At 47.7% G+C, this 13,452-nt stretch overlaps 1 protein-coding gene across 2 annotated transcripts; it reads right to left on the bottom strand.

Moving 5' to 3' along the window:
• Positions 1 to 2,942: 2,942 nt before the first annotated feature.
• LOC114113235 (uncharacterized) lies at positions 2,943 to 12,975 on the bottom strand. Of its 2 annotated transcripts, XR_009599667.1 has the most exons (5): positions 12,155 to 12,221; positions 11,859 to 12,047; positions 9,091 to 9,213; positions 7,050 to 7,197; positions 2,943 to 5,611 (listed from the first exon to the last, which is right to left on the bottom strand). XR_009599667.1 is itself a non-coding variant. In XM_042244416.2 (4 exons), exons 1-4 carry the CDS (start codon positions 12,529 to 12,531, stop codon positions 5,561 to 5,563), a joined length of 699 nt encoding a protein of 232 aa, XP_042100350.1. In that variant the 5' UTR covers positions 12,532 to 12,975; the 3' UTR covers positions 2,943 to 5,560. The 2 variants fall into 2 exon arrangements, 1 of the variants encoding a protein (XP_042100350.1); XM_042244416.2 differs by lacking the exon at positions 11,859 to 12,047 and having other exon boundaries at positions 12,155 to 12,975.
• Positions 12,976 to 13,452: the final 477 nt, after the last annotated feature.

The raw sequence follows: 13,452 nt of genomic DNA, 5'->3' as shown, positions 1-13,452 counted from the left end.
CTGAACTTCACCTTTAACTGGGCGTCCTGCTGCTCAATCTGGCAACCCGACCGTGCAAGTCACTGTCTCTCTCTGGGTTCGTTTTCCCCATCTGTGCAATGGGTGTATTCCAGAGACACTTGCCTCAGGGACTTCTCAGGTGGAGCAAACCACCGCGAGGACGTCCCTCCCCGCTGCGAGGAGTCGCGTGGGAAGCGCGCTGGTCTTGGGAGAGGTTCTGGCTGGAATATGAACCAATCCCTGCCTCTAGAAGCTCACTTTTCTCATCTGAGTCTCCGAGTCTATCCGGAGTGGAAACGATACCTTTAAACACCGTCTAAACTAGCCTTCCTCGCTCGGCTCCCGGCACAAGCCAAGTCCCCGGGGACACGGATTTCCGGCGTCGTGACGTCACTTTCGTGGCAGAGAGCCTCCCAGGTTTCGAGCCCCCCCGCGCTCTGGCGCCCCCTGCCTGAGCGGAGGAAGACTTTACCAAACAGCGAGAACAGAATGCCGAGTCCAATGGTTGAAGGACAAGACAGACGGAGCTCGCAGCCTCCTCGAAAGGAAAATCGAACCTTTGCCGAGGGAGGGCCTCCAAGGGCAAGGGGTCCTCCCGGGACGCAGCAGGCAGGCAAAGGTGCAGCCGGGCCCCTGCTCGGCTAGAAAAGCCCGCAGTAACACCGGAAGTGGGCTTCTGCCCGCCAGCTACTTACACTTCGCCTTGCAAAATAGGAGTATCCATGAGTAACGGGACGTGAGAGCTTTATCGATCTTGGGAGGCTTGTCCTCAGTATCCTCCCCATTCATCCATTTCGCTGCCTAGAGGAGACGCCTGATGAATTCACGCAGAAAATCACGGGCTTTGAAGGAATTCCTGACTTGCAGGCCAATGTGTTTTACCTTTCAAAACGATACTCACAGTGTGCCATGCTCTGCCCTACCCCTTCACTCTCATCTTCTCATTTAACCCTCGCAAGCCTGTGAAGTGGATATTATAACAGGAACGCAGATTCCTCAGTGCCTGTGTTGGAAACCTGGAATCCTAAGCAGTTATTACCTGTGTTTCCTGTGCATCTGTAAAATGAAATAATACACCTACCTCATACCCTAATTCTGAGGATTAAATAAGTTAGCATGTTTAAAATACTCAGAACAGCAGCTGATCCGTGGTCACCATAGGAACCACTTAGGTGACCTCCATTTAAAAAATAGGAAAAGGAGACTTTGAAATGAAGTAACTTGTCTAGAATAGATAGTGTTAAGTACTAGTGGAGGTAGGTAGGGAAGCAGCTCTGCCCCCTCTGGAGGAACTTCTCAATCATACTCACCCAGCCCTCTTCCTGTGGAATCCTGTGGGGACCATGATTGTCTTAGGAGCCCCACAGGTATTTATTTAGTAAGACCCTATAACCACATGACTGCCCTCTGGGCATTTAAATAACACCAGTCAAGATGGTGAGGTTCTATAACTTGTTCTGTACATCTCCGCTGAAGATGGACTTCCCTGGTAGTTCAGATGGCAAAGAATCTACGCACAATGCAGGAGACCCTGGTTTGATCCCCAAGTTGGGAAGATTCCTTGGAGAAGGGAATGGCAACCCACTCCAGTATTCTTGTCTGGAGAATTCCATGGACAGACCGTGGGGTCGCAAAGAGTTGGACACGACTGAGCAACTAACACTTTTCACTGGCATACATCTCCATTGAAGATGGTGAGCCTGCAAGATCCACTCCTGCTAAATCTCACTGATATAAAAGTAAGCAGAAATGAACTTCTGAATGTGTTGAATCTGAGATCCTGTGAGAGATCCAAATGGAAACAATTATAACTTGGTGTGGTAAGTTGTGTGTTAGTGGGAAACAGAGGGTTGCAAGCGAGGTCTGGTTAGTGAAACTGCCTGCTAGAGTGGGCCTGGCAGAAGCAGTGGATGGAAGCAGAAACCTTGGTGGAAAAGTAGGAGCTGGCCAGGTAGAAAAGCCTGGGAAGACTGAGGGAAGTTTTCCAAACCAGGGAAATGGTGTGTAAAGGGATAGTGGTGCAGTAATTCTGTGCACTTTCTCAGGAACTGGAAGATGAGAATGCAACAGCGATTGAGCCATTATGAAAGGCAATGTGGTAGTGCTGGCAAGTTAACAGAAATTTCTGAGAAAGGGAGAGAAGAAATCAGCTTTGCACTTTAGGTGGCTCATTAGAGGCAGTGAAGGGGTTGTGATATGCAGTCTCCAAGATGTCCCCAGTGACCTCAAACTTCAGTATTCACACCCTGCTATGATTCTCTCTCTCTCTCTCTCTCTCTCTCTCTCTCTCTCTCTCTCTCTCTCTCTCTCTCTCTCTCTCTCCAGTATGGACTGGGCTTGTTGATTCCATTCTAATGAACAGACTATGTTAGAAGTGATGGGTTACCACTTCTGAGATTAAATTACAACAAAAAACCTGTAGCTTCCGTCTTTGATACCCTGGGGCTTCGCTGGTGGCTCAGAGGATAAATCGTCTGCCTGCAATGCAGGAGACCCGGGTTCGATCCCTGGGTTGGGAAGATCCCCTGGAGAAGGAAATGGCAACCCACTCCAGTATTCTTGCCTGGAGAATTCCATGGACAGAGGAGCCTGGTGGGCTACAGTCCACAGGGTTGCAAAGAGTCGGACATGACTGAGCTACTTTACTTACTCACTTGCTCACTTGCTCTTGGGGGAAGACATCTTCCACATTACAAGCTGTCCTATGGAGAGGTTTAGGTGTCCAGAAATGGATGTCTCTGTCCAATAACAAAGACTTGAGGGCTTCTAATAGCCATTACTGGGCTTGAAGTTGGATCCTCCTCCAGGTGAACACTGGGATGACTGTAGCCCTGGTCAACGCTTGCTGGCAGTCATGTGAGAGACCCTGAGCCAGAGGCACCCCCTAAGCCATGCCCAGATTCCTGACCCACAGAAACTTCGAGATAATAAATATTTGTGGCTTTAAGTTTTAACAAAAAATTTAAGGTAATTTTAATGCAGCAGTAGATAACTAGATAATAGACAGGGATTAGAAGCAAACAGAAAGTAGGTTGATTAGGAGGGGATGCTTGTTCTAGGCCAGGGAAGAGATAATGAGAATCTGGATTGAGGCATTGGCTGTAGGGGTGGACGGATCTGAGATAGGTCTGGAAGTAAACAAAAGATATTTGGCAATGAAGTTGGATGAAGAATGAGGGAGAAGGTGGAGGAGAAAATAACACTGGTGTTTTGTAACATGGGGGATGGTATTAGCTAGAGTTGCCAGCATGCAAGCCTCTGGGGATAAGTTTAAAAAGTAGCTCCTTGAGATTTCTGGCAACAAGAAGATAGATCAACAAGCAGACTCGTGGACAAAGAGAACAGCCACTGTGGTCTGGGGGAAAGGTACTGCAGAAAAACACAGAATCAAAGGAGTAAGAACTGGAAAGTGCTCTCTTCCCTGAATTAAATTTATTTGTCAAAACGTATGGTGTACTGTTCTCTCCTTCTTCTGCTCATTCATTCAGCAAGTATATAGTGTCTTCCCTGCGGCAGGTGCTGTCCCGGGCACTGGGGACATAAATGTGAGCACAGAAGTCTTTGCCTTCATGGCATTCATGTCTTCCTCGCAGGAAGAGAAGCAATAAGAATTTTGGCTTCTGCCTGTTAACCCTCTTCGACGTTATTTCTGTCTTAATCTTTGACAGTTTCAACACACACAGAGATGATCCTCCTGACATTGTTCTCTCAGTTGCTTGCTTCAGAGATCTTGTCCTAGACCTTGCCATGAATTTAACGCTCTAACAATACCTCGTGTCTTTCCAGTTATTCTCCTCTCTCCTATTGTGACTCCATCAATCTTCAGTGCCAGGAACTGAAATCTATTAATCTTTCATTTTGCATTTTCTCCCTCCCTGTTAATGTCCTCTCTTCTGGTTATATCAGTCAGGCTAGGCTATGTGGTGCTGTAGTAACAAACAATGCCAATATTTCAGGTTTATATTTAAGGCTTGCATTGTAAGCTTTAATACAGTGAAGAAAGATTTATTTTCTGCTCACACAACTTGAACATTGTTGGTCGACAGAGGACTCTGCTTTTCATAGTGAGAAACCCAGGCTGATGGAAAAGCCACCATTTCAAATAACATTGGTCAATATGTGAGAGGGGAAAGAGAACTCTGGAGGGTCTTGGCAATTAAATGCTCCATCTAGAGTCTGTAATCTAATTGGCCAGAACTAGCCACATGGCCACACCTAGCCTCAAATGGACAGAAAAGTGCATTTCTTCCCAGAGTCCAGAAGCAAGGGGTGGGGTTGGAGAACTGGAATTTTTATGAATATCTCTTAAATATTCCCATGCCGGCTTAAATTCCATAGTTATTTTTATCATCATTCCCTTGCATTTACCCACTACTTCCTTGCCTCTTTTTTATTTGTTGTATGTATACTCTCTAAGCAAAACCACAACTCTGGTTAAATATAACTTTCCACCTTCACCCATGCAGCAGAAAGCTCTTCTTAGAGTTGCTGGAAACTTCCTAGGACAGGACCTCCAGTTTACCATAGATTGGGCCAATATTCCTGTCTTTCAAATTTCAGGATCAGCAGTTAGGTGCGAGCAGGAGCATTCAGAGGACATTCCATTGAGGGAGGAAAGACACATCTGTTGATTGATCTCCTATTGTGGACCACTTTGCAGGCATAACTACCGGGGGCTATGCCTTAAAGATCATAGATTTGCCTCTTTGGTTGCCAGAGAGAATAGGGGAAGATATGTGAGATGGAGTGATGGGAAGGACTGCATCTTAATATTTCAGCTGCTGCCACCAAAGTCTATCATCAACATCTTTACCTCTCATTCTCTCTTCAGCTCCTCCTAACTGATCTCCCTACCTCGAGCTTCAAGTCCTTTCCTGTCCATTCTGTAAGTGGAAGTCAGAGTGATCTTCCTAAAGTTATATATATATTTTGTCATGTTACTTCTTGATTTGAATCTCTTCAGGGGATGCCCACTGCTTTCAGAATGAGGCCAGGACTTCTTAGCAGATCCTTCATCACCTTGAATATCTTAATCTGTGCTATCCATTAGGCAAGCGACCAGCCTCATGTGGCTATGGAGCACTCGTGGCCAGTCTTATTTGAGATATGCTGTATGTGTAAAATACACCCCACATTTCAAAGACATGGTTCAAAGAGAAGAATGTAAAACATCTCATTAGCAGTTTAAAAATCTTGACTAGATACTGAAATGATAATATTTATCTATATTGGTTGAAATGAAACATTGTTAATGTTAATTTCACTAACTTCAATTTTTAAAATGTGGCTACTTAGAAAATGCAAAATTTCATATGCGGGTCCTATTATACATACACTGGACCATGCTGACTGTATACCCCACCAACTTCATCTCTCTTCACTGTTCATTTTAGTTAAAGTTTTTTCTTGAAAAGTAACAAACTGATTCTGAAAGAAATGAAAATTAAAAGTTTGGGGAATTGATTGCAAGGACTTTCAGAATCAAAAGGAGTATTGATAAATGGGTCTTTGAAAGGAGCAGGGTAGCTCCAGGGGTCTCAGCAGCAGAGGTTGACAGGCATTAATATAACTCAGCTCCATTTCTGGGTGTCACATTCCACAATTCAAATTCCTGGGAAGAGAGAATTTGATTAGGTCAGTTTAAATCAGGTGTGTCTACTTCTGGATCAATCCACAGTGACTAAGAGAAGAAGCACTCGCTGTGAGATGCTTATTGTAGAGTTCTCACCCTCAACCCTACAGCCATTATGTTCCTAAGGGACAGTAGAAGCTCTCTAACTTCTAGGAGTCAGCAATATTTTTCTTTCAAGGACAAGATAGTAAATGTTTTAAGCTTTGTGAGCCAAAGAGTCTCTGTGACAACTATGCCACTCTGCTGTGTAAAGCAAGAGCAGTCAGAGACAGTGCATAAATGAATGGGCATGACTATGTCTCAGTAAACTGTATTTATAACACTAAAAAGTGGGCCATAGTTTGCCATCACCTTACCCTGTACTTTCTTTTCTCTCTGCCTCTACTATCCTTTCCCACCTTCCTTCCAGCAACTTCCCATCATCCTCAGGTCCCAGTTTAGATGCCACTTCTTGGAAACTTTCCCTAACCCTCCCCCTCTAGCTTGTTGTTGGTCTCTGCTTTACGCTCTGCTAGACTCCTGTACTCTATCCAAGCACTTCTCACACTCTGTTATCATTGTTCTGTAACAGCTGCTAGATTCTAGTTTGGGTCTCATTTGTTGTTATAATCCAGCACCTGGCATGCCTGGCACTTGTTACACAGCTGGGTACCACTGGATAAATGTAAGACGCCATGGACCTGTGGCTGGCAGACAGTCAGAACAGACATCCCTACATCTTAGGGCAGTGCTGCGAATTCTGGGCTTTTGTATTAAGCTGCGTGAGACCCAATTTCCTCACTTTGTTGCTCCTCTGAATCCCAGGTTTCAGGTGGTAGACGAGGAGTCTCCTGGCAATTTCCGTGCCATCCAAGCCTTGCCTGCCAGGGGCCATAGGGCTATACTCTCCTCTAAGAACCATAGAAAAAGCTGAAACAGCATGACCTCAGGAAAGCACTGGCAATGCGAGTGTTTAGAGATATGAGAAGTGGAAAGACTGAAGGACTGCAAGCCTTGGATACTGTGATAAGCCATGCCACAACCGGGGTGAAACAAGGAGTGTTCTCATTCGGTCCCGGGAGGAGGACTTTCTGCTCCTTGGTCAGGTTCCCTGTGGAGGCCCCACCAGGCAGGGAGCATCCCTGGAAGGTAAGGGGGCAGTGTGGTAAGGGCAGCCTAGGTCTCATAGTCACCCAGAGCCACAGTTACAGGGGCTGCAGAATGAGCTTCCTTGACCTGCAGGGTTGATGATTACATCCAGCAGAACCTGGACTGTGAGGCCGCACATGTGGCTGTGGCCTCTGCGAGGCTTTATCCAACCCAGTACATCATCCCTTGTTGCTTCAAGACAACGAGGAGAATTTCTTCTCTTATGGGAGACAAAGAATAAAGCTGATTTAGAACCGCCCCCCGTGCTGAAGGTGCTTAAGTGGCTCACCTGGGCCCTCATGTGGGTGGCAGGCGGGGGTGGGTGACCCGAGACAGCCGGCGGCAAGTTTTCCATAAGATGAAGCTGATGATCAGGAGAGTGGACGAGGAGAGCAGGGTTGGGATGATGATCGCTGCCGCCGGCAGGCCACCCACGTCTGGGGACGAAGGGACAGAGGCATCAGGGCAGGGGCAGCGGAGTGCTCCCCAAGGGCGGGCTGTTCCCTGGCCCTCAGTAGCTGGGGCCCCACATAATATTGGGGCCCCAGGTCTGAAGGAGGACTGGTACAGAGCAGTCACAGGCTTGGAGGCAAAGACTGAGTGGCCTTGGACAAGCAAGCCATAGTTCATTTCCCCCAGTGTTGGCACTTGGTGCTAGGCACGTGTTTGTGGACTGAAAGAGAGAGGAGTGATGCTACAACACAGGTGCTTTCCATACCGCGTCTTAGCCCGTAGCAAGCTGCCACCTCCACTTAGCAGATGAAGAAGCTGAGATGCAGAGGCTGCCTCTTTGGCTCACATTCAATGCTTTAACCACATGATCTCATTTCTGGCCTCCTATCCCTAGCACATGCTGTTCCCGTTGCCCGGAACACTGTCCCCAGCTCTCACTCATGCTGCAGGTCTCGACTTCCACGGTACCTCCCCCAGTGGCCCCTCTGATTTTCTCTCCTCTTGTCCAAGCCCAGCCCTCTGCGCGTGTGCTATGACTGTCTGGTCACTATCGCCTCTCTGATGGAGACCTGAGACAAACCTGTCCCTGCTCATCTCAGCGCTACCACATAGTAGCCGCTCAGTAAGGGTTTGTCAGGTAAGAGATTGAATGGCAGAGTGCGGGAGTGGAGAGCACAGTGGGGCTAAGAGGAGAGTGGGGAAGGGGCTCCCCCGCCCACAGGTAATGTCACCTCTGCTCCTTTGGGACCTGCCCAAAGTCAACACTTCCCGGAACTGAGCCAGGGGAGGGTAGAACCAAGCTGGGCTGAGCAAACATAACCTTTTCTACCTGACTGCCCCAATCAGTTCTGGGCATTTGACTCCAGTCCAAGGACTGTTTCTAGCTCAGCAGCTTCCCTCTTTGAAAGCTAGCCAGGCAGCACAGGAGGTGAGGGTGGGCTGGGAGGCAGAAAGCCTGGCTTCACCCAGCTCTGCCATGAACACGCTGTATGACCTTGAGGAATCCACCTCCCCTCTCTGGTCGCAGTTTCCTCAACTGTAGCAAGGGAAGAATGATCTCTGCACACACAGCACAGTGGTATGTGGATGGGCTGATAATAAGGAGTGTGGGCTTGGGGGTCCCACAGCCCTGGGTTCATATCTGAGCTTTACCATTTAATGTGGAAAATCATTTTAACTCTACGGGCTGTGTTCTCATCTGTGAAATGGGAATAAAAGTGGGTACCTCCTCTTAGGCTTGTTGTGAGGATTAAACAAGTTGACAGCTAATAATACACATTATGTTAATGACCCCTCAAACAAGCCCTGGCGCACAATTAGATTTAACCAACCATACGGTCTTCAGGGGCTTGGAGAGAAAAGAGAGCATTTGGGAAAACATGGGTTTGAATTGGGTTACAGAATTCCAGAGCAGGGAATTTGCCTTAAGAACCACGTGGTACATTGGAGGGGAAACTGAGACCGCCCCCCCCAACCACTGCCCGCTGCCCAAAGAGTGGATAAGAGTCTGGTCCAGGATCACACTTAATTCCTTACTATTTGGCTGGTAAATTCCTGGGGCAGAGCATGGGCTGGGAAGTTGGCTATTTGCTTTGGGAACCAGAAAACTTTCAAGTGGCTCAGCTCCTTCCCCTATCCTCCCCCAATCCCCATCTGCCCCTGTTACTCCTCCAGTCCCAGCAGCATGAGGAAAAGCTGGCTGAAGAGCTGGCTGAAGTACAAGGGCAAGTGGCACTCCACTCCTCCCCTTCCACTTGATTCCAGCCTCCCTGCTCCACTTCAAGGTCAGGATTGCCCAAGTCCCCCACCCTGCAGGACTCAAGAAGCCCAGGGTCTAAGTGAGCAGCAGGGTTGGAAAGCAGCAGGTATCTACTTACTGCACCGGTGGGCGGCAGTGGAGAAGTTGCAGGGGGGCCCTGGGCCCATCCGTGGGGTGTTGGGACCTTATCCCAGGAGGGGTGAGGCGGCAGGTATTCAAGGCCTTCCTGGGCCTTCCCTTCCTGAAAGTAGGGGGCAGGCCAAGGTTAAACCCTGGTGCAACAGGCTCTGGCTCACTGTTGCAGCAGGCTCCCTACTCAGAAGGGGAGTCAGGACAAACAGGCTACTAGGGGGACCTCAAGGTCAAACAACCTTATTGTATTAAATTGATGCTGTAGAAGACTATTCAACAATATGGGAAAATGCACACAATCTAGTATTAAGCGGAGGAAAAAAATAAACTAGCGAACAACAGGAGAGTGTGTTCCAATTTTTGTAAACAAACACATGTACTCACATGGAGAAAAACCAGCAAACGTAATCACCTAGACATGAACAGTGGTTATCTCTGAGCAGTGGCTGATGGGAATATGTACTCTGTGTGTCTTGACTGTATTTCACAATTTTTCTACAATGAACATGTTATAAGAAAAAAAGTTTACTTAGGAAAGCAAGACATTTAAAATGAGCAAGGAACTTCCCTCATGGTCCAGCGGCGAACAATCTGCCTGCCAATGCAGGGGCCATGGGTTTGATCCCTGGGCTGGGAAGATCCCACATGGCTGCAGGGCAACTAAGTCTGTGCGCCACAACAAGAAAATTCACCACACTGAGAAGCTGGTGCATGGCAGCTAGGGAGTAGTCCTGGTCACTACGACTAGAGAAAGCCCGAGCACAGCAACGAAGACCCAGCACAGCCAGAGATAAATAAATAAATAAAATTTAAAAATAGAATGTGGAAGGCTTTTGACCAAGAAACTGTAGGAATTTATAGAACTCAGGGTCGCAAAGAGTCGGACATGATGCATGCACGCACAGAACTCATAGGAAATTAAAAATGAACATATTTTTATAAAAGAAAAGGCTATCTTTGTTTATGTACAAACAAGAATGCTTAGAAGGACCTGCAACAAACTGTAAACAGGTGTTGACTCCTGGGAGCAGAATGAGGGGACTTTCTGTTTTATAGGCTTATATCTATTGTAATCTTTTTGCAAAAAGCAGAAGTTATTTTATAATGAAAAAAAAAAAAAAAGACAATCAAGGAATGTTCCTCATCTTTGCCGGCTCTTCCTGGTTCTCTCTGGGCAGAGCCTGGCCGGGGGTGTGTCAGTGTGCTCGTCCTGGGCATCTTTAGGGAGGAGCCATTCCTGGTCTCTATGCCCCCTCCCAACTTGGACACATTAACCAGCTTGGACACTAACCAGCTCCAGCCAGTAAAGATTTTCTTTCTTTTTTTCATAAGTTCTTTTTTTGGATGTGAATCACTTTTAAAGTCTTTTTACTGAATTTGTCACAATATTGCTTCTGTTTTATGTTGTTTCTTTTTTTTTTTTGGCCTCGAGGCATATGGGATCTTAGCTCCCAGACCAGGGATTGAACCTACACCCGCTGCATTGGAAGGCAAAGTTGTAACCCCTGGACTACCAGGGAATTCCCTAGCAAACATTTTCTGTGACCCTCTCTGTACCCATGACCCCAGGGAACAAGATCCCTGCTTCACGATGCTCATGGTCTAGTGGTAGTGGGAGACCCAAAGTGCTTCAAGGGTGCAGAACGCTGCGTTCCACTGGACCTGAATGACGAGGACAGCTTCACCTTGAATGGGATGTGAAGGATGAGTAAGATTTCTATTCTAGGAGGTAGACAGGTATTACAAAAGCAGAAGTGTTAAGGACCAAAATCTGCTCCACACTCTCCACCTGAGATCCCAATATTCTTTTTTAAAAAATATTTATTTATTTATTTGGGTGCCCTGGGTTCTAGTTGTGGCTCATGGAAATCTTCAGTCTTCATTGCAGCATTCGGGATCTTTAATTGCAACATGTGGGATCTAGTTCTCTGATCAGGGATTGAACCCAGGCCTCCTACATTTTAACACAGAATCTTAGCCACTGAGTCACAAGGGAAGTCCTGATTTTAATATTCTGAGTGCTCTGATGCTAATATTATATACATCATCATTTTTTTCCTCCACCAGGAGATCCTCAAAACAGAAAGGCAGTATTGAGTCACCATTAGCCTGTTGGTTGCTGGCGAGGGGGAGTGAGGGCTGAAGGCTGGGTCAAGAGTAGGACTTGGATTGGTTCAGTACATGAGAGCCACGGTCATTTCTGGCCAGGTCTGTGCCCACACAGTAACTGCTGCTGTATTGCTGCCTATATGGAGCCTTCCTATTCCCACTGTTATCTTTCTCCCACCTGCTTGGTGTGGTGTCTGAAATCCGACCACTAGCTGTTCTCCAAAAGAGGTTTCTTTATACATGTGCATGGGTTGGGGAAGAAGGCATCGAAAACCACAAGTCAGTTACTCTAAGGAACACAGGAGGGTAAGTGTTGATGGAGGAATGAAACGGGTGGAGGAGGGCATTCCAGAAGTGTGACAGAGGGAGACCCTCAAAGAAGAGGGAAGGTGAAGTGGGTGGAGACTGTTGGACAAATTCCATGAGGCTGCCTCAAGCTAGAACCTTAGAACTAGAGTTTCTAAACTTGTCCCATAGCCCACGGCCACCCATCTTTTCCAACCAGAAGTGGACCTCAGTAAGGTGGCTATTCTGGGAGCTGTCCAGGGTCACTGATGAGTCAGTGAGACTGAGTGGGGGTCCACTCCAGATTTACAGGTGTGTCTAGATCTTGGCCCACAGCCCACACCTGTGAGAAGCGCACACCTCCAGCTGGTCTCTGTTTTTTCCTGGGACTTCCTGGGGCCCTTATCTGCTTCTCCTTCCTCCTGGTGGCAGGAGAAGAGGTGCTGAGCCTGGGACCCCATTCCTGATTTGTAGATCTGGCAACTTAGTCATTGAGGGGCTTCACCTGGGGTTTGCAGTGAGTACAGGAAGCAGGCCCAGGGTCTCAGCCTACAGAGAGAGAGGGGGCAAAAGCCCCTTCTTTAGGAAAAAAAACCCCAAATCCCTGTGGAATCAGGGGACCTCCTTGGGCCATCACCCCCAGTGCCCTCTCTTACCTGTGACTCCCAGTAGCTCCAGCAGCTGCCCAGGTGGCTGTTACTAGCTCTGGACTCTGTTGCCAGTAAGGGAGGTACCAGGTGTGGGTAGGCACCGACTGACTCTGCCCCGGAGGAGGGGCCATTGGGGTCCAGGCCAATTCTCCGTTCTCTTCCGGGAAGAGGATGGAGAAAGGTAACCAGCTCTTAGTGCCTGGAGCTGCAGGGACCCAGGCCACTCCCCTTCTCCTTTGGCTCTGACTCCAAGTTCCCAGGGGGTAGGAGGAGGCATCAGAATCCACAGCGGGGAGATTAAAGGTTGCATGAGAAACTGATGGCTGTGAGTCTGGAGACCTGGGTCTGAGCTTGCTCTCCCTCACGGACTGGTGACTTCCCATTTGGGTCTCAGCATTCTTACCTGTGAAATGATGGCGTTGAGGCCAGTGGTCTCTTAGCAGCCGTCCTGAAGTCTATGATGCTGACTAGCATGCTCAACTGGGCTGTCTCCACTCAGAGAGGACTTCCTGACTCTGCTTGTTCTTCTTCTTCACCTGGGTTCCCCTGTTTGGCTCTGCCATGTGCTGTATGACCTTGAACTAGAAACCAACCCTCTCTGGGCCTCCAGATTGGGCTGGAGGAGCCCTTGGGTGCCTTGAGCATTCAGACTTGATCATATTGCAGCCCACAGTTTTGGGGAGCTCACCAGGGCTTGGGCTTTGTGCCTCTGGCTCTAGCTTCCTGAAAGGCCCTCCCTTGACACGACATCAGAGCAGGAAGCCCCCTGGTCCTCGGGTCCAAAGTGGCCACTCTTCCCCTACTTCACTGAATTCCTAGGGTGAATGGGGAGCATTTTGTAACAGTCAGAAATATGATATAACTGTCAACATTTTGAAAGAAGATGGAAGACTGTTCTATATTCTATTCTATATTCTATCTAGGGTAAACAAAAATCTACATAATTTAAACCAGATAGAAAAGAAAAACAAAGGAAAATGAGCATATTTCAAAATAAAAGTCCCCATCTCTTGCTATTTTTTAGAGACTATGCCTCCTAAATGCGTCTCTCTTTTTCTCTCGCTTTCATTCCTTCTCCCTCCCTCTCTCATTCCCTTTCCTTCTCATTTCTTCTTTGCTTCCCAGCACTCCTTCTTCCCCAGAGACGCTGGCTAGAATTGCAGATGTCCCAGAGTAAGGAGAAATTACCTTTCCCTGGTGGGAATGAAGATTCAGCACCTCGGTCAGCACACTGCCCCTCCCCCAACCTCATCCCACTCCTTTCCATCTGCATTTAAGCCTGTGACAGGGTCCTTTGCAACTTA

Source organism: Ovis aries, chromosome 2 (genome assembly GCF_016772045.2).
Source record: "Ovis aries strain OAR_USU_Benz2616 breed Rambouillet chromosome 2, ARS-UI_Ramb_v3.0, whole genome shotgun sequence".
Lineage (NCBI taxonomy): Eukaryota > Metazoa > Chordata > Mammalia > Artiodactyla > Bovidae > Ovis > Ovis aries.
The sequence above is the reverse complement of the archived record's forward strand: the minus strand, read 5'-3'. Positions and strand labels throughout refer to the sequence as shown.

Coding starts and splice junctions, on each gene's coding strand:
- LOC114113235 (XM_042244416.2), bottom strand. CDS start 12,531: ATGGGAAGTCACCAGTCCGTGAGGGAGAGCAAGCTCAGACCCAGGTCT. Junction 9,214..12,154: donor GGAGCTACTGGGAGTCACAG/GTAAGAGAGGGC, acceptor CCCTACTTTCAG/GAAGGGAAGGCCCAGGAAGG. Junction 7,198..9,090: donor CACTGCCGCCCACCGGTGCA/GTAAGTAGATAC, acceptor CTTCGTCCCCAG/ACGTGGGTGGCCTGCCGGCG.